The sequence below is a fragment of the Manduca sexta genome, chromosome 13 (genome assembly GCF_014839805.1).
Source record: "Manduca sexta isolate Smith_Timp_Sample1 chromosome 13, JHU_Msex_v1.0, whole genome shotgun sequence".
NCBI lineage: Eukaryota > Metazoa > Arthropoda > Insecta > Lepidoptera > Sphingidae > Manduca > Manduca sexta.
Genome location: NC_051127.1, coordinates 6,083,998 through 6,102,068, shown reverse-complemented (window position 1 = coordinate 6,102,068; position 18,071 = coordinate 6,083,998). Strand labels below are relative to the sequence as shown.

Genomic DNA, 18,071 nt, shown 5'->3' with positions numbered 1-18,071 from the left:
AAGCGAGCCTCGGATTTCTGGCAACCCGGACGAAAAAAATGTAATACCCTTTCTGGCGACCTTCTTAAGGTTCTAAGATTATTTTTGTTGGTAAAAGCATTATGTCGATAAGGTTTTAGCCAAAGCCTGTAGCGTCTTCTTAGTAGCTCAGCGCCCTTTAGGAAATGGCGCCTTCCGCGACCGCCTGGCCCGCTCCTTCACAAAGCCGTTACTGATTATCCCTCGCCAGTCGACACAATGCCGGCCTGTTGATTGTTATTAGTTAATCTATACCTCAAAGTAGTACGTAGAGGCCGATACAGATCTGAGGTAATGGCTTAACCTAGAGCCTTTAATGCGATGACGAAGGTTAGCAGGGTTTAGGTGCTACGGCATGTATAGCGTGCTGGTAATCGCGACATACCAGCATCGTTCCTCGGAATGACGCAGGATATTTAAAAAAGAAAGATTTATTACTGACATAATTCTAAAACAACACTCTTACTTATAAAAATTTCGCAAAGCTATGCTTAGATAAAACACAAATTTACTCGATCAGCTGTGAGTCAAAACCCGCCATCTTGCCTCTTAATAAGGTTTAAACTAGGAACCGGTGATGTTTTTGACAGTTATTTAAGCAATTCTTAACCACCTTACGCTAAAACAAGTTTATAAGTAATATTGTAAGTATACACAAAAACCAGCAGAGGCGATAAAGAGATTTCCCAACGATAAAATACCCCGCAGTTGTATATAAGTTGGTTGTTTTGTTCCAGCGTGCACGAGCCGCATATTCACCCAGCAGGTGATGCGGCTGGCGACGCAGCCTGCGCTTGCGCACCGCACCGTCGCCTCCACGCTGCCCGTCAGGTCGCTCGCCATCAAAGACGCCAAACTGACGCCGATTCTAAATGCTGTAAGTTAAGAATTATATACAACACTCCCAAACATAGAGCTGATTTTTTAGTATGAACATTTTACCCCATAGTACCGTTTGTCATGAGAAATAGGACCAGATTTCTGGGGCATTATGCCTCTCGTTATTTTGATAGCAACAAGCACGTAACGTATCGCGTCGCGTTTAATACAGTTGGCATATATAATACCATTCACGCTAATTTCACGAAGATAACGTAACACGGCCGCCTTAGAGTTTACACTGTCATTGAGAAAAAGGCCCCTGGTAGTTCAAGATCGACAGGAGCACACAGTTTTGTGGCATCGAGCACTGAAGCTTAGAGGGTACCTGGGTACACTAAACTGTCTTGAACCTGCAATAAACTACACTACAAATACAAAGGAAGGATTTGAAACGACTGACCAAATCTATAGTCTTTGAAATGTTAATACTCGGCGGTGAGACGAAGATAACCATAATTATGATAACGAAATTTCGCTGGTGGTAGGATATATTTTATATCCGCCCGAATACCGACCATTGTAAACAAGGTGTTATAACCCGCCATAGTGGCCCACGTAAGTGTGTCGCGTTCCGGGATCAGCCTGTGTATACCCGGTTCCAACAGACCGGCATAATAAACCGACTGTCGAGGGGTAATCATCTCTCGTCAGTCGACATTCTATTGGACCCCACTCCACTTACCATCAGGTACATAGGGGTCATAGTTCAGACAAACATTTCATTTCGGACCGAGCACGCGGAGTTACGAACATACATACGCATTTGCAATAATTGTTCCCCAATACCTTCAAACAAACCGCGTCACTCAAGGAAAATAATAAGTTGGATTATTGACTTGTTGACTATTCTTTAGTTAAGTTCGTAAGCAAATAATTCCGTGGCGCGATTGTCTCCTTTTATTAAGAATATCAATTTGTTAATGCAGAGTTTTCTCTCAACAAAACTCTTAACTAGCAAAGGAATTTAATTTTCGAATATGGTTCAACGACTCCAGGTTTCTTACACCAAGGGCCGGTTTGAGGGCCTATCATAAAATCGCCTCATTAAGGCCTCTTTGTTGATAAAACGTCATGTCGCGTTAAGTGACGGAGCACTCAGGAACCCGTTTTGGAATCGTCACTGAAACGATTCTCTTCACAGGCGGGATCAAAAATCCCGACATTAATGCTGATCTATATCTTCGTTAATTTATTAACACTGTTTGTTTTATGTGGGTAGGAATTGGAAGGTATTGTAGGTGTTTGAAAATGATTCTTATTGTAGGGGAGTAGGATGTGTTTTGTGTTAATCTGTGCAATGATATATCTTGTGTTTTTGGATTTGTATTCGCGCTGCTCGGTCTAACGTATCGTTGTCTTTTTTATAAGTTATCTGATATCTACCTGTTTATTTTTTTTAAATATCAAACCTTAACCTTGTCCAATAACCACATATGCATTTCTTGACGAACAGAGTGGTAAGAGCATAGAACAAGCTACCACAAGATGTGGTCGCAGCAGGAAATGTGAACGGGTTTAAAAATAAATTTGACAAATATTTTGCTGGGAAGTGAAAACGGAATCGAGAATTGCAGGATACAGACGTATCAGTTAAATAAACTGCCTGCTTGATAACAAATATGGCACGTTAAAGTTCGCAATATTAGTAATATTAATAACATTAAATAGTTCTGTGTTAATTTGTACTTGTCTTGGAAAGCTGAGATATAATATTTACATGTTAGTAAAATTTTAAATGGATCATAATACATGGTTCCTACTTTACTTATCTTTTGGGATTATTGGAAATATTATCTAAAAGACTTAGAAATATGATTTAAAAAAATATATATTATGCCCTATATTTACACTGTCTCATTGCTCGACACAGCCTCCTTTACTACTAAGACGGATTAGGTCTTAGTCTATCACGCTGGCCTAGTGCGGGCAGACTTTACATATCTTTGTAATTATTATCGAGAACTACAAAAAAGTAAGAGGTGCCAAGGGCACCCTTGGGTTTTGAACCTGTAGAGATTCGATTCGGCAGTCCGTTCCACTTCCAACTAAGCTATTGCCGCGTTTTAAAGTTAATGATAAATAGCCCAAAACACACACGTAACATCAAAAAGTCCGATATACATGTTCTGGATTTGCCATCGAACTCGCTACCACTTTATTAGCACTTCGTTTCACACGCCCTACACTAGACACATTTTTTTTATTTTCTGGAGTAGCCTTTTAAAAATATTCGCCTTTCGAGTTTCGCCACTGATTCAAGTAGTCGTTCGAAGATATTCGACTGTCGAATTTAATATTTATAACACATATATAAATTTATTTTTTCTATACTCTATGAACTTTTATTGTGTCAAATCCCATTCCTCCGTTTATAAAAGTTATTCGATTTAACTTCACGTATAATTATTAATACATAATTCTGTGGCTACAGAAACAATAGCTTTATAAAAATATTATGAACAATTTTACCTTTAGAGGCTTAGAACTATATAATACTTTGAGGATTTTTTTTATTGCTTTAAAGGAAGAGATGAGCTTGCCGTTCGCCTGATGGTAAGCGATGGCAGTAAATACAACAGTGACTACACACTGCTGCTTGGCGGCAGAAATAGACATTGCGGTGGTACCTACACAGGCGGACTCTCACATATGAGAGACATACCACCAGTAAACATACATAGACATTACAGTTATAGAAGTAATCGTGGCAAGCTTTTTTGTTACAAAACCTCTCATGTCCAACGAAAACCTACACCTTACATAATATCACTTTGGAACAAAAAACGAGTTAATCACGCAGGTTGCATTAGTTGAGACGTAACAAAAAACACGACGTTTGAGTGACATGGAAGGGATAGATGTTAGAAAAAGTTGCGGGGATAGGGCCAAGCTAACCAACTTTATCTATACGTATTATAAAACAAAATCTCCTTTTCTGTCTGTATGTTATCGATTTCCTCAAAATCTATTGAACGGATTTTTATGAAATTTGGTATGGAGATAGTGTAAGACTCTGGAAAGATTATACGCTTTCTATCTCGGGAAAATATATAGTGCGATTTTCATCCCGGAAAACTTCTTCATGCGGATGAAGCCGCGAGCAAAAGTTAGTATAAAATATTTACAAGGTCTATCATTTACATTAGCTGGCTTCTGTATAGTATTTGTGTTTACGTTTTTTAGTGAAGTGCTATTCAGTGCGCTTCTTATGTCTTCCTACGCAACACATTATTTTGATACATTAACAAGCATGTAATGCACCATCGCGTTTCATTGGAAATTTACATACAGAATATAATTCCACGTAAATTTCACGAATATAACGTAACACGGCCGTGTTTCGAGTTTAAAGTCATACCCCCTTAGTCATAGACGTTATTTATCTAAGGACGGAGCATTGCTGTGATAACAAGTCTGTTTCTCAGTGCTGACGGCATGGCAGCCTTCGCAGTGCGTATACATACGGCTGTTGTGATTGAGATTGACTTGTTATCACAGCAATGCTCCGTCCTTAGATAAATAAAGTCTATGAATAAGGGGGATGGAGAATAACGCCTCTGATGGAGTCTCCACTGTCGGAATATCATTATGCGATGCCAACACATTTATGCTTGTTTGAAACCTGACACAGGCTGATTATGAAAGGCAGAACACTTCGTGACTATGACGGGTATGGTGGTCGCTATCGGGGTTGGCTGATTCCGAAGGGCAGAACATTTCATGAGTCATTATGATAGGTTTTACATCTCGTGTATGGTGGTCGCTATCGGAGTCAAATATTTTACCACCAACTAACTGGCGTTGAACGATCTATGGTTATTTTGATGCCCTTTTGTAAGCCAGTATAATAACCACCAAACAACGTGAACACACTACAGCGTGGTGGGCGACGCCTAGGCGCGTTAGTGTCGCTTAAAAAAAATCCACCACGTGACAGTGTGCAGTGGCGTAGCTAGGCGTGGGTGAAGTCGGCCCTTACCCAGGGCCTCGTACTTAAAAGGGCCTCGCGAGGCCTCTTTAAGTGCTATTTTTCAAAACTATATGCTATTAAATATTCACCCACCGCACATTTATATTTCTTAACATCATAAATAGGTATGTCGTGTCAAAGCATGTTTGGTAAGTTAAATTTATTGGGTAGATCTTGGGAACGAAAGAAAAGCGGCCTCGTTGATGTGACTTCACCCACGTCTATATTCTCTATAGGAATTTTGAGGGTGTGTGAAGTCTACCAATCCGCACTAGGCCAGCGTGGTGGATGCCCTAATCCCTCTCAGTAGTAGATGAAGTCCGTGCCCAACAGTCAGACAGTATACAATACAGGGCTGATATTATTATTTATTGTTACACCACTGACAGTGTGCTCAACTTATTTGCCGGCTATAACAAATCTGTATAATATTATGAGCAGGTGCGTTCCCTCCGCTCGAGCGCCGTGCGCATGTCCGCCGAGAAGGGCCACGACCACTCCAAGCTGTGGGTGGTGGAGAGAGCCGTCTCCGCAGCGCTGATACCGCTCATACCGATCGCTCTGCTCATCCCGAACAAGCTGTTCGACTCGCTGATGGCGATACTCATCACGGCGCATTCGTTCTGGTGAGTTTATACACATATACATACACACATTCACACATACATACATACATACATACAAACATACAAACGGATACACCGGCGTGTAATATAGATTCCACACATAGCTACACTGCCGTGCTAAATCTTGTTTTGTATGTTGTCAGATAGTTTAAGAAATACTCATTCAATGAACTTACCTTTATAAGGGTATCTTGTTTAGAACTTGTTAAAAAAAAAACATAAAGAATTTCTCTGCCTCAGTTCTTACATACAACAATATAAAACTATTACAAAACTTCGATAATCTCGAAATAAGTTTTCCCTGACATACCGCTTTTGCACTTAGCACGGCAGTATTGGTGAAATAAGTTTTGATAAACATAATAATATGCATAAATTTTTCGCCAACAACGAACAATGCCATTGCCATATGCACAAACAACTATTGAAATCAACTAACGATCCAATTGTAATCTTCGTTCCAATTTCGAAAATAAACCAATCAAAATAAGTCTTTGTTATCGTGTCAATCTTTGTTCTGATTGGTCCATTTTTGCGATAGATTAAAAAAGCGATTGGGATCGTTTATTGAAAATGGCGGTTATTGTATTTTTAAATGGTAAAATACTTTTGTGTTACGGAATCAAACCACGAACCTCACGGTTTACAACCCAAGCTCACTGCCACTAAACAAACACGGTGCCTTATCATTATTAGTACTAACATGTTTATTTATTAAAGTGTTTTTGGATGTTATCTGTTATTGGTTTGATTCGAATGGAAAATGTATGCAGGTTTCGAAAGTTGAATGGAATGTTTTTAATTTTTTTTTTATCAGTGTCTCGTAAATCTATGTCTTTATCGAATCAACAGGAAATAGCTGTATGCAAGTAAACTTGTAAACTAAATAAGGTATTTTAAATAAAAACATATTAGGGGCGTCAGTTATACTTCACGTTATTTTGACAATGCGCAACAATTATGATTTCTGATGTTTACGCGAATGTAAGACATTGGAATGAAATTATTTTTCGGGTTTTATCGCTGTTTTTATATAATTTTCTCTCGATGTTTCGAAGACTGCAGCCTTCATGGTCATGGGGCGGACTCCAGTCTGCCTGTAAAATAGTTTTATTTCACGCAAGTAACATTTAACAAGTACGTAACGTACGGCATCACGTTTAAGACAATAGAAATTGGTAATGAGAATATCATTCCACGTTAAGGGGTTAAGATATGTGAAACTCAACTTTATGTCGACTTTGGGCGTCCTGCAAAAAATAATGTAAGCATTCCTTGTATATATTTTTCAAGAAATAAGTAGTTTAGCTTATGGTCTTTTGCACAGCTGCGATTTTTTTTCATTAAACACGATACCGTGAATGAAATCATAATTAATATCTGCCAAAAATCGCTCAACGGTAAGAATTTTACATCGTTAACATTACGATATCTCTCTGATTTACTTGAGTTAATATATTCTGAAATAATTCTATACTCTATTTTTAAATACACACTGCTTATATTTTTTTGAATACCGTTATATATAACAAAATATTCAATTATTTTTATAAACGCCTACTCAAACAACAGACAAACAACAGCTTATAGTAACAGGAAAATTTGCGGTTAAGCGCCGTCAGGCGCTCTAACAAATTGATGTCGACATCATTTCATCTAGGATAAGTATATTATGTACTAAGTAACATTAAATATTTTAAAATATTATATACACTCTATTTAAAATTAGAAAACACAAATAAGAATTAAAAATATTAACATGTGATTTGAACTTGGTCTAATTTATATTAAATGCCTTACCCTTCCATACTAAAGGTTTTTGACAAACTACAATATTTTTAGGTAACTATGTATATTTTGTCACTCGCAGTCACTCGGTTACTAAGGAAATTTCGGTGTTGCGATATATGCGAATAATTGGAATTTAGGTGTGGGTGGATGTTTGAATTATTTTAATACAAATATTGATATTATGGATCAATGGTCACTAGACAGAAACATATGTTAGATTTGGTATTGCTGGCCACCATTTTGAATATTATTATTTTGGGCTCCGTTTTAAAGTCGATACTGGACATGTTTTGGACCACAAAACAAGAGTTCAGTACACACTAGGGCCGATTTTAGACTAGCAAGTTCTCGCAGTACTATATGACATAAGAACTTTTAAACACGTTTATCTTAGCGGAAATATTTTTATAAGTTTATACAAATGCGATTTTTAATTTAGTATGGAGACAGTTTGAGACCCTGGGAAGAATAAAGGTTCCCGGAAAAATATAAAGCGTGCCTTTTATAACGGAAAACTTGAGCCCGAAAACTTTATAACGCGGGCGGAGCTGCGGGCAAAAGCTAGTATATAATATTTTCAAACGTAATTTTGACATACCTAATATTTTGATAATCAAGGATGTAATTGTACAATACCGTGTAGCTACACGTACCGCCATCTAGTTAGCTTTTGTGTAGCGCCCAAGGTCAACGCTCAAGGGCACTGGCCTCACTTCCATTCTTAATTTCACGAAGATAACGCAGCACGGCTTGTTTTGAGTTTAGCCATTTCTTTACATATTATAAAAAAAAGGCGCCGGCCAAGTCTGTCTGTTTGAACGAAATATACTTGGTTGGGAAATTGTTATGAAGATAGTTTGAGGCCCGGGAAAATATATAGTAGGCTTTTCCAGAAAAACTTTTAAACGCAGGCGAAGTTGCAAGCAAAAGCTAGTAAAATGATTTAGTAAATACGCAATAGCGAATTATGGAATACTGAGGCAAATACCACGCATTGTGACCTAAACCGTCCTCTCCCACCAATCCCACTTAATCCTATCCCACATCCCATCCAGGGGTCTCGAAGCAATGGTGGTGGAATACGTGAGGGTCCTACTCTTCGGCCCTATGATCCCGAAGGTGGCGATGGGAGTGGTGTACACCGTGACCGCTACCACGCTGGGCGGGCTGTTCTACCTGATCTTCAACGATATCGGCATGGCCAGGGGCTTCTGGAGGATCTGGAGGAACATGAAGAAGCCCAAGTGTTCCAAATAGGTTATTTGTTGAGATTTACGGACGAAATTAATAAACGATTCTAGACTGATAGGGCCAATTAGAACGAAGTTTATCCCAAAATTTGTATTTATTGTGATCCGTAATTTTCAGAATCGATCTCAAGATAGCTATATTGTTTATTAATTTCATCCGTTAGCAGGTTTTGTATGAAAGTCGACGAAAATATTCGCTGAACATTTGCCTCGCGCGGCAGCTTCGCTCAGACAACCAAACTCAAGGATTGTGACTGCAATGTAATCCTCATCAGAATCAGGCTCATGACAATCCATCATCCATGAATTAATAACACCAATTCTATATTCCAGGGGCCTTGAGGCGATAGCAGTAGACTACGTTCGAGCAAGCTTATTCGGTCCCGTAATCCCAAAAATTGCCATCGGTCTCGTGTACCTCCTCTCTTTCGCGACCCTGGGCGGCCTCTTCTACATCATCACTCACGACATCGGCCTCGCAAACTCCATCAGACAGTTCTGGTCCGTCAAGTCGGAACAGAAAGCGTAAACGATTATGGTTTAGGTCACATTCTTAGAATAATCTGGTTGTAAGGGTTGATTTCGAAAAGTACGGCCAAAAGGCTTTAAAGTTTGTGATATGTTTGAGAAATTAAGACGTATGGCGGCGTAGAGGGTGTATGGGGGGGAATGACGCACGCAAAGCGTACGTAGATGTTGCTCGGTGCTTCACGAATGGATGTGTGAGGCTGTCTCGTGGGGAATGGCCTCGCTGGAGACAACGCGAGGCACCCAAATGGTCTAGAAATTGCCTCGCGAGGCTTGTTTCTTACATCTAGTTATACAGTAGAGTGAACGCCACCGCCCGAGCGCCGCCATATTCCAATCTGACATACGTTACCGAAATGCTTTATTAGATAAAAATTATATTATATAGATAGTGTGACCAATCTATAATCAAAATATCAAAATTCAGAGTATATGGAGTACTTAAGGGTTGCAAAGCACAATAAAGTTGACATTTGGTATCACAAAAAGTATTAAATAGTTTTTGTTGTTTTTAAAACGCCGTTTCGTATCGTTCATTATAAGTGCTGTGAGCGTACATGTATGAAATTTGTGGTTAATTTATTATTAGAAATAAACAGTTGATATGTTAAATAATTGTTTTTTATTTTTATCTTAGGGGCTATTCAAGTATTACGAAACGCAATTTGGGGGGGGGGGTCTTGTAAAACGTTACGATGCGTTACAGGGGCAGGAGGGTGTTTGCGTACAAAGCGTTATGTAACATTGATTTTTTTTATTTTAAAACAATGAAGGTTTTTTAGAGATTTTCTGGTATTTGCGTAAAAAAATTGTGAGTATTCCAAAAAAATATTGTTACTTTAGAGTTACATAACTCTTGGAGGAGCGGAGGGCGTTTAGGGAAACGTTACGGCGCGTTATGTGCGAGGGGTGGGTTGGTCAAAAATTTACAAAAATTGCATTACGTAATAATTGAACGGCCCCTTTTTGAATGAAGCCGCTACAAATCAAAAGGGTATAAGTATTTAATGTTCTCATAGACGGAACCGTCAAAGCAAATTTTAATAAATCATTATTAAAAATGCAGCTCACACGATATACGATTAAATAAAGCTGAATCATTGACGTATATTCTATAGACACGAACGTCCATATAAACTATTTGTTCAATATCTGAACTAAAATGGCAGCCAGAACGACACTGTTATAACCTATTTATTCACTTGAACAAATAATTTTACTTATTTGATTAATATATTGTTACGCGCCGCTATCCTAGCCGATGACATCGGGCGTTTCCGGAAGTATTCGGCTGCGCGGGCAGGCTGGCAGAAGAGAAGATATGTCACGCGGCGACTATTCTATTATTATTCTCTCTGGCTGGACGTTGTAAAAAGAATGTCTAAAATTGTATTCTGTAATTATTTTGCTAATATAATGTTTACTGTAAAAAGAGCGTTTTACAATATTTTGTTCAAATCCAATTTCACACTTAAACTCGAGTTCTTGTATCATGAACGCCACTCCTTGCACAACCACAACCTGTAAATATTCACCATACTAAAGTCAGTTTGAATGGATTGCAGTTCAAAAAATTTTTTCACGCGGGTGGAGCTGCAGACAAAAGCAAGACATGTAAACAAAATTTTTAAGCATTTACAATGCGTATAATAAAAATAAAAAATTTAAAATATTCATTTATTCAACAATAAATATTATTTACATAACATTCTCTTCATATTCACATACAATTGTCATTCGTTATGTCTTTACGTTTATCATAAAAATATAATACTTTGTGAAAATAGAGACGTTAACTAATCTAGTATATAAAAGATTTGTGCTGTTCGGATTTTACCAAGCAAGGAATTTTGGTTAATATGCCTTGTAGAAAAAGTATTTTAGGACCCAGCCCCATCACATTCTGAGCAGCACGATACAAATATATAAGGTCAGAGGGAGCAAGCACGCCGACGGGGTAAGTGCACCTGCCCTAAAAAAATCTAAAACTATTGATGTTATACAATTACAGCAATCTTATATCTGTGCTACTAACTGAAATACAGATCCACTAAAAACATAAATGGTTCTGTTCATTTTAATACGATTTATTCGCCATCTTATTTCAAGTGTCATTTAGACCTGTAAACAGAGATGACCCCGTGAGAGATAACATCAAATCAAATCGTCCGATTTCCTTGAATGGCCATGGCATTGTCGCAAAATACCAAATATGTTTAAATTAATAAAATTACATTCTTAAGTCAGCATAAATAGAAATTATTTTGCATTAAATCCAGCTATCAAAATTTTAGGGCGCACTTTCCCCGACTGACCTTAACCTGACCAGGAAAATCTGGCTATGTTGTACAACATGGAACTTATTTCTCATAATAGCAACGTTAATTTTTAAAAAGGAATTCATTCGCAATGCCTCTCTCTCTGATTGGTTATACTTGAGTACTCATTTGTCCCTCTGTCTATGGAGCAATATAAAGTGATAACATTGTTAATGGCTAAAATATATATTTTATAAAATCGAAAATAATTATAGTAATTGCTAATAGTAATATTCATTTGGCGTCGTTTATTAAATAATTAAGTAAGTGCAACCCTGTTATGTATTCAGTTTAGGGTTAACAAAAAAAAATGCTATTGTTATAATAAAAAAAAATGGGAGCAAAGGTCCAAATGGAATATGTAACATTTTGTACAAAATCAATCCGTTAGCAAAAAATAATCCCAATACACTAGTCAAAGAGGTGTATCCTTGTTTTTCGCATCTAAATTACTTTTCCGCTACTGTTTTTATTTTTTTATCAATCAACGAAGTTTTACAGTAGCTTATACTGCAATATTTAAATAATAATATTATTTTTCTGTCCCAATAAAATGAAAATACTGAGATATAACGTAATTATATATGTTTTTTAACATAAATTAACGACTATTTTAGGGTATCAAAGATTTTCAAGATTCCTAAATAAATATTCGCCGTTCCAAGTTTCTTCGATATTTTAATATTGTGACATAGAACACTTTAGTACCAAGCTGGTATTCTCAAATAATATAGTGAAACAGCACAAACGACACATTAAAATAATTGTCGACGCTTTCATACAAAATATACAACTTGGTAAAGTCATGCGATAATGTTTTCCTACATTATTATTGATAAAACTAAGTTAAAGTTGCCAATTTGTGCACTAAATACAATATACAGCACTGCCAACATTATTGCAATAACATATTGCGATATTTTACAAGTATAGTAGTAAAAAGATAAGCTTCAATAATTACAATTGTCTCTCTTTACTCAAAATTTTATTCGTAAGGCAGAATGTAATGAATAGCCATTAAATTTGTTGATAAAAGGGCTTTGCGTATTTTTATCTTCCAAGAAACCTTAAACACTTGCTTCTTAAAATATTTAGGCCCATAAAATAGTCATACAAATAGTATTATTACCACTATTTTCATAATTATAAATTCGAAATGATAGTCCAATTTAAAACAAACTACAAAGTAACGCTGGCAACCCTACCGTGTGGTGTCAACGTTATAGTCGTACGTGCGTCTTGTGGAAGATGTCGAGCGCCTCCCACTGCTTGGTGTGGAGCAGGATGTGCGGCCTGCGCGTGCGCATGTACTGCACCGCCTCCTCGGGAGACCAGCCGTTTTTCTGAAAACAAATTAATTGCAGGTCTAAAGTATAATGATTTATGTTTGAGATCGAAATAACATTAGTTTACGGTTTACTGTTTATGTGTTTATTCTTATTGTCGACGTTTTATTAGAGTTGTCAAAATAAGTACACTCAGCCACGAGTGTAGCTGAAAAAACCCAATTCTTTTATTCACTTATACACATTAAGTATAATAAAAACATTTAATTTTTCATAGTCTAGACTAGAGTATATGTAGTTTAATTTATTGAAAAGAGTTTTTACCAAGGACACAAAAGTATTTAGGAGATTTTAACTTCGAATTTGTTCAGTTACTTTTGTGGTTGACTGTACTTACATAATGTAGGAACGGTGATCGGTGAACGGTGATATATTGCTGTATAAGTGTGCTTAATTCCGTCAATTTATTTTCAGTGGTTCACGTGTTTAATTTAAAAAAAAAATTATAACAATCATAGAATATTCTATCAACTTGACAGAAACTATCAAACGTTTGCCTCAAATCCACTGGTAATAAAAACTAATCATGATTACTATAAGGCAATCCACATACCATCATGAGGTAGCATCCGACGAGCGTGGCGCTGCGCGTGCGCCCCGCCTTACAGTGCACGTACACGCTGCCGCTGTTCACCTGCGACGCGTCGGACGGCACGCCGGACAGCTTGCCGCCGGGGGGCAGGAACCTGCAACGAAAGGAACATGGGTTTAATACTTGTGCTAAATTTCTAGAAATTTTAGGGGTGTCGGTAGTAGCGTAGCTTGCGGTAGAGTGGCCGTATATCAAGTTTGGGGTGGGGTTGGGCTGCAGAGCAGTGGGAAGTTTAATGTAGGTATATGCCAAAAAGGGCCCCGAAAGCTAGGGGCCCCTGTATCATTCATAAGGCTGTTACGGCTGTAACTGAGCCCCTAGGCGCCGGATTAAATAGGGGCCGGATCACAGTGAGTATACTGAATGTTGGAAACAATATTCATTTATCCAAATCTCACCTATTAATAAAAGTGACACCTTCGTACAACTTGTCTTGGTCGGGAGCCTCGAAAATATCAGTCGTTGCCAGCTGCAAAAATTCCACATTCTGTTCCCGCCATTTCTGAAACATATTATTTTTATTGTTTACAAAATTAACCTATGCTTATCATGTCTGGTCTTGGCAGCGTCAATGGGCTGTGGTTTGAAACGTCCAGGGGCCTTATTCTCTATAGCAGCGTTAACTCGTGTTAGGTTATTATCCTGAAACTAGCGTGGAATGCCATTCCGTAAGCCAATTTCTATTGCTTTAAACGCGACGTGGTGTGTTACGTGCTTGTAACAGACTGTCAAAATAACGTGTGGCATAGAGAATAAGGCCCCGTTGTGTCCTTATTCTAGGCCGGGTAATGCTTTCCATTAAGTTTTAACATTTCTTCGGGACTGGATACTTCAGTTTGTTGACAGGCAATTAGTAGTTTAAATTAAATCAAATCCTTTTGCAACAAGCTTGCCACACCGGGATATGCAGGTGGAAAAAACAGAAATATACCACGTTATCTGACATTTTATAATATATTATTTGAAATGATAATATTATTGAATCTAATTAGTTAATTATTCGATAAATTCTAAGATATTTGTAATTAGTAATCTAGTTTGTGTAAACCAATTTAGTTAATGTGAAAAGACCTTTGCATCATTGGTCCCGTAGCAGTGTGATGGATTTGAATCGTGAGTTTGTGGGTTCGATTCTTAGGTCAGTATAAATAAGGTCCCTTGCTTGATTCGAAAACTTCATTTGAAATGAACGAAATAGGAATTAGGGCTCGATATGAGACTAAGCTCACACTCAAGGCTCACCCCCTATGACGTCATAGGACAGATATAATTTCGGCGAAATGTGTATTAGTTACGCCTCTGCTTAACCATTCGAGAATGAAGGCATTAAGCAATTTTTTTATTATAAGATACTTATAATTATAATGATTTTCATAATTACATCTCGCTTTCGAATCTCGCTTCCATAGACTACACAACGCAACAACAATGTAGGTAACGTTAACAAAAAAAGTACATTTTTTGAATTAACATTACAACAGAGATAAGTCGTTAGGTGAACTATTGAAAGCGAACAATGCTTGTTTGTACAATATAAACAACGCTCTATGATATTATCTTAGATGACTTTTGAGGTCAAGTTATGAAAATAGATCTAACGTAGTTTTGCATAACTAGAAAATTTTTAACCGATCAAAACAGGAGGAGATTCTCAATTAGTATTCGATTTTTTCTTAAATGTATTTACACCCATTACTCTGAGATTTGTAGTCTGATTTGCACGATTCCTTCTTTATTTGCTTACGGAATTTCGTGAAATGGTTCCATTACAATATAATATTTGTTTTGAGTTATTTTTTTTATTTTTTATATAACTAGATGACGAGACGAGGAGGCCATACACCCAAAGAACAGCTTCGACAGAATCGAGGACACTCTAGGATGTAGGACAGCCTACTACTACCTGTATTATTGGAACTAAGAGGCAATATAGTCAAATCAGTGTGTTACGTGCCCTCTTTTATTGAAGGCTATTAAAGGTTCATACCTTCTGTAAATCCGAACCTTTGTAAGTACAACCGTTCACTTCTTGTTACGACCACTTTGATAGCACCTAAGTGATGTTAAGATTTAAAAAGTCTTTCTCTTAACAAGACTAAAGCAGACTAATGGGTAAGCCAGTGCTTCTGGGAGTTTAAAAGGAGTTCAGATTGGAATTACCAATTTGAATTTGTATTATTGGAACTACCAATATCAAATCTGCTGTGAATAAGCTCATCCAGTAAGCATAAATGTCTACATTGTTTCTCTTCTACTTTAATCACCGAATTTTCCGAGGAAAAACGAAATGAAGTTTGCCACGACACATTTACTTTTATTGTTTTTTTTTTATTTGGTTGTGTGTGTGTTTTTTCTTATTAAGAGTTGTTTCTTTTTTTTATTATTATGAAATCATCATCATCATCATGGTGCTTGTTCAAATATATGACTATAATATGATGGTTACCTCTGCGTCGTTGGAGAATATCTTCAGCTCGTACGTCTCGTTCATGGACACCACGCCTTTCACGTTCTCTTCCTCCTTCAACTGCAAAGAATTACGAACACCATTAAGACACAGGTACATAAAAACAATAAAAGTAATTTAATCGAGAACTATTGCGGTTGTCATTTCCTTTTTACTTGGTAGCGTAGATTTTTACTATTTAGAATAATTACATAAAAAAAAAATCATGCTCTTTTCTCTTTTCAGAGGGTAGGCAGAGGTATAACACGTCCACCTTTCGCCAGTCATTATCTTCTTATCTTATCTCGTAACAGGAGGTAATTTTGAGTCATTTACCATCTACTGGGCAAAATTCCATTCCTCAAGCTGATATTGAGTAGAAAAACCCAATGTCACTTTCGCGACCCCGAAATGAAATACAATAGCAATTCCTAATCTATACTATTATATAAAGCTGAAGAGTATGTTTGTTTGTTTGTTTGAACGCGCTAATCTCAGGAACTACCGGTCCAAACTGAAAAATTCTTTTTGCGTTGGATAGCCCTATGTTCGTGGAGTGCTATAGGCTATATATCATCACGCTATACCCAATAGGAGCGGAGCAGTAATGCCTAATCTCAGGAACTACCGGTCCGAACTGAAAAATTCTTTTTGCGGTGGATAGCCCTTTGTTCGTGGAGTGCTATAGGCTATATATCAACACGCTATACCCAATAGGAGCGGAGCAGTAATGGCTAATCTCAGGAACTACCGGTCCAAACTGAAAAATTCTTTTTGCGTTGGATAGCCCTTTGTTCGTGGAGTGCTATAGGCTATATATCATCACGCTATACCCAATAGGAGCAGAGCAGTAATGGCTAATCTCAGGAACTACCGGTTCGAACTAAAAATTCATTTTGTATTGGATAGCCCTTTGTTCGTGAAGTGATATAGGCTATATATCATCACGCTATGACTAATAGGAGCAGAGCAGTAATGGCTAATCTCAGAAACTAGGAGTTTGAACTGAATAATTCTTTTTGTGTTGGACAGCCCTTTGTTCCTGGAATGCTATAGGCTATATATATCGTCACGCTATGACCAATAGGAGCGGAGCAGTAATGAAACATGATGCAAAAACGGGGACAATTTATTAGTTTTGAGAGCTTCCGTTGCCTGCGCTGCGTAAACTGTTAAAGTTATGCAACAATAATGTATGACGGGATTGTTCCTCTTAAAAAGTTCTACAAAAATATATCATAAAACAAAGTCCCCCACTGCATCGGTCTTCCCGAACGTGTTAAACTCAAAAACTACCCAACGTATTAGGATAAAATTTGGTATGGAGACAGTTTGAGACCCTGGGAAGAACATAGGCTCCCGGGAAAATATATAGCGTGACTTTTATAACGGAAAACTTTAGCCCGAAAAACTTTATAACGCGGGCGGAGCCGCGGGCAAAAGCTAGTATATAATAATTATTAGGAATCGTTTTCACCCCTTGACCTTTGCTTTTCATTTATTATCGCTTCGTATATTGTCAATAAATGCATTTTAGAGTTCCTATTCGTATTTTGAAAGAGTGTAGAATGTCTTGAAATTCTTATTAAAAGGAAAATACGCGTATCATGAACCGGCGGGAATACACAATATATTGAAGAAGGTGGAAGAAGCGAGTATGCCACAGACGGGCAAAGTGGCAAGTTACTTCCTATCCTTAAGGCTTGATATTATGTATCAGGTCCTTAGGACAAACAGAGCGCCCGCTCCTGGTGCTAAGTTATAAGGGCATATGTGTTATTTATTATTTAAAATTGATAATCAATTAATATAGGGGAGTTCGCCCCGTGACTACGAAGGCTGCAAAGTCTTCAAAACGTCAGAAAATTGTGATATAAAAACCGCAATAAAATCCGAAAAATAATTTAATTTTAATATCTAACATTCGCCTAAAGATAAGAAATATATAATTTTCATAAAAATGTATAGAAATGATTGACTAAGTGAATTAGTACATGTCCTTTGTTACAAAGCGTGACACTGAGTTTATCTATATTGTTTGTTCACAGATGTCGTATTTACATATTCTCTTTGAAATGGTATTTAAAATCATTTTGACATAGTTATATTATCATGTTTCCAATATCAAAAAATACATTATATTTCACAATTCTGAGGTGATAGAACCAAATTCAGAATTTCGTGTTCTTAAACGGATGGTGTATTTTTTATTCTAAGCACGGCTTCCTGTTATGTTTAGGACCATTTCCCTCAACCAATGAATTAAAAAATTCAATAAGAAATTACACAACCTTGCATAATTTC

At 37.2% G+C, this 18,071-nt stretch overlaps 2 protein-coding genes across 3 annotated transcripts; one reads left to right on the top strand and one right to left on the bottom strand.

Annotated features, from left to right (window-relative positions):
• The first annotated feature begins 729 nt into the window (after positions 1–729).
• Positions 730–9,677, top strand: LOC119189145 (succinate dehydrogenase [ubiquinone] cytochrome b small subunit, mitochondrial-like). Of its 2 annotated transcripts, none has more exons than XM_037438068.1 (3): positions 730–895; positions 5,312–5,496; positions 8,343–8,559. In XM_037438068.1, the coding sequence occupies exons 1-3, from the start codon at positions 788–790 to the stop codon at positions 8,542–8,544; spliced, it is 495 nt and encodes a 164-aa protein (XP_037293965.1). In that variant the 5' UTR covers positions 730–787; the 3' UTR covers positions 8,545–8,559. The 2 variants fall into 2 exon arrangements, with proteins under 2 accessions (XP_037293965.1, XP_037293966.1); XM_037438069.1 differs by lacking the exon at positions 8,343–8,559 and adding an exon at positions 8,871–9,677 and having other exon boundaries at positions 731–895.
• Positions 9,678–10,728: 1,051 nt separating this feature from the next.
• Positions 10,729–16,125, bottom strand: LOC119189195 (phosphatidylglycerophosphatase and protein-tyrosine phosphatase 1-like). Its single transcript, XM_037438246.1, has 5 exons — positions 16,111–16,125; positions 15,768–15,848; positions 13,720–13,823; positions 13,283–13,415; positions 10,729–12,726 (listed from the first exon to the last, which is right to left on the bottom strand). Exons 1-5 carry the CDS (start codon positions 16,123–16,125, stop codon positions 12,604–12,606), a joined length of 456 nt encoding a protein of 151 aa, XP_037294143.1. The 3' UTR covers positions 10,729–12,603.
• Positions 16,126–18,071: the final 1,946 nt, after the last annotated feature.

Bases quoted from the DNA above. Each gene is read 5' to 3' on its own strand.
- LOC119189145 (XM_037438068.1), top strand. From the start codon at position 788: ATGCGGCTGGCGACGCAGCCTGCGCTTGCGCACCGCACCGTCGCCTCC. The intron at 896-5,311 runs GTAAGTTAAGAA...TATTATGAGCAG, and splicing joins TGACGCCGATTCTAAATGCT to GTGCGTTCCCTCCGCTCGAG. The intron at 5,497-8,342 runs GTGAGTTTATAC...CATCCCATCCAG, and splicing joins ATCACGGCGCATTCGTTCTG to GGGTCTCGAAGCAATGGTGG.
- LOC119189195 (XM_037438246.1), bottom strand. The intron at 13,824-15,767 runs GTAACCATCATA...AATATGTTTCAG, and splicing joins TATTCTCCAACGACGCAGAG to AAATGGCGGGAACAGAATGT. The intron at 12,727-13,282 runs GTATGTGGATTG...ATTTGTTTTCAG, and splicing joins TCGGATGCTACCTCATGATG to AAAAACGGCTGGTCTCCCGA.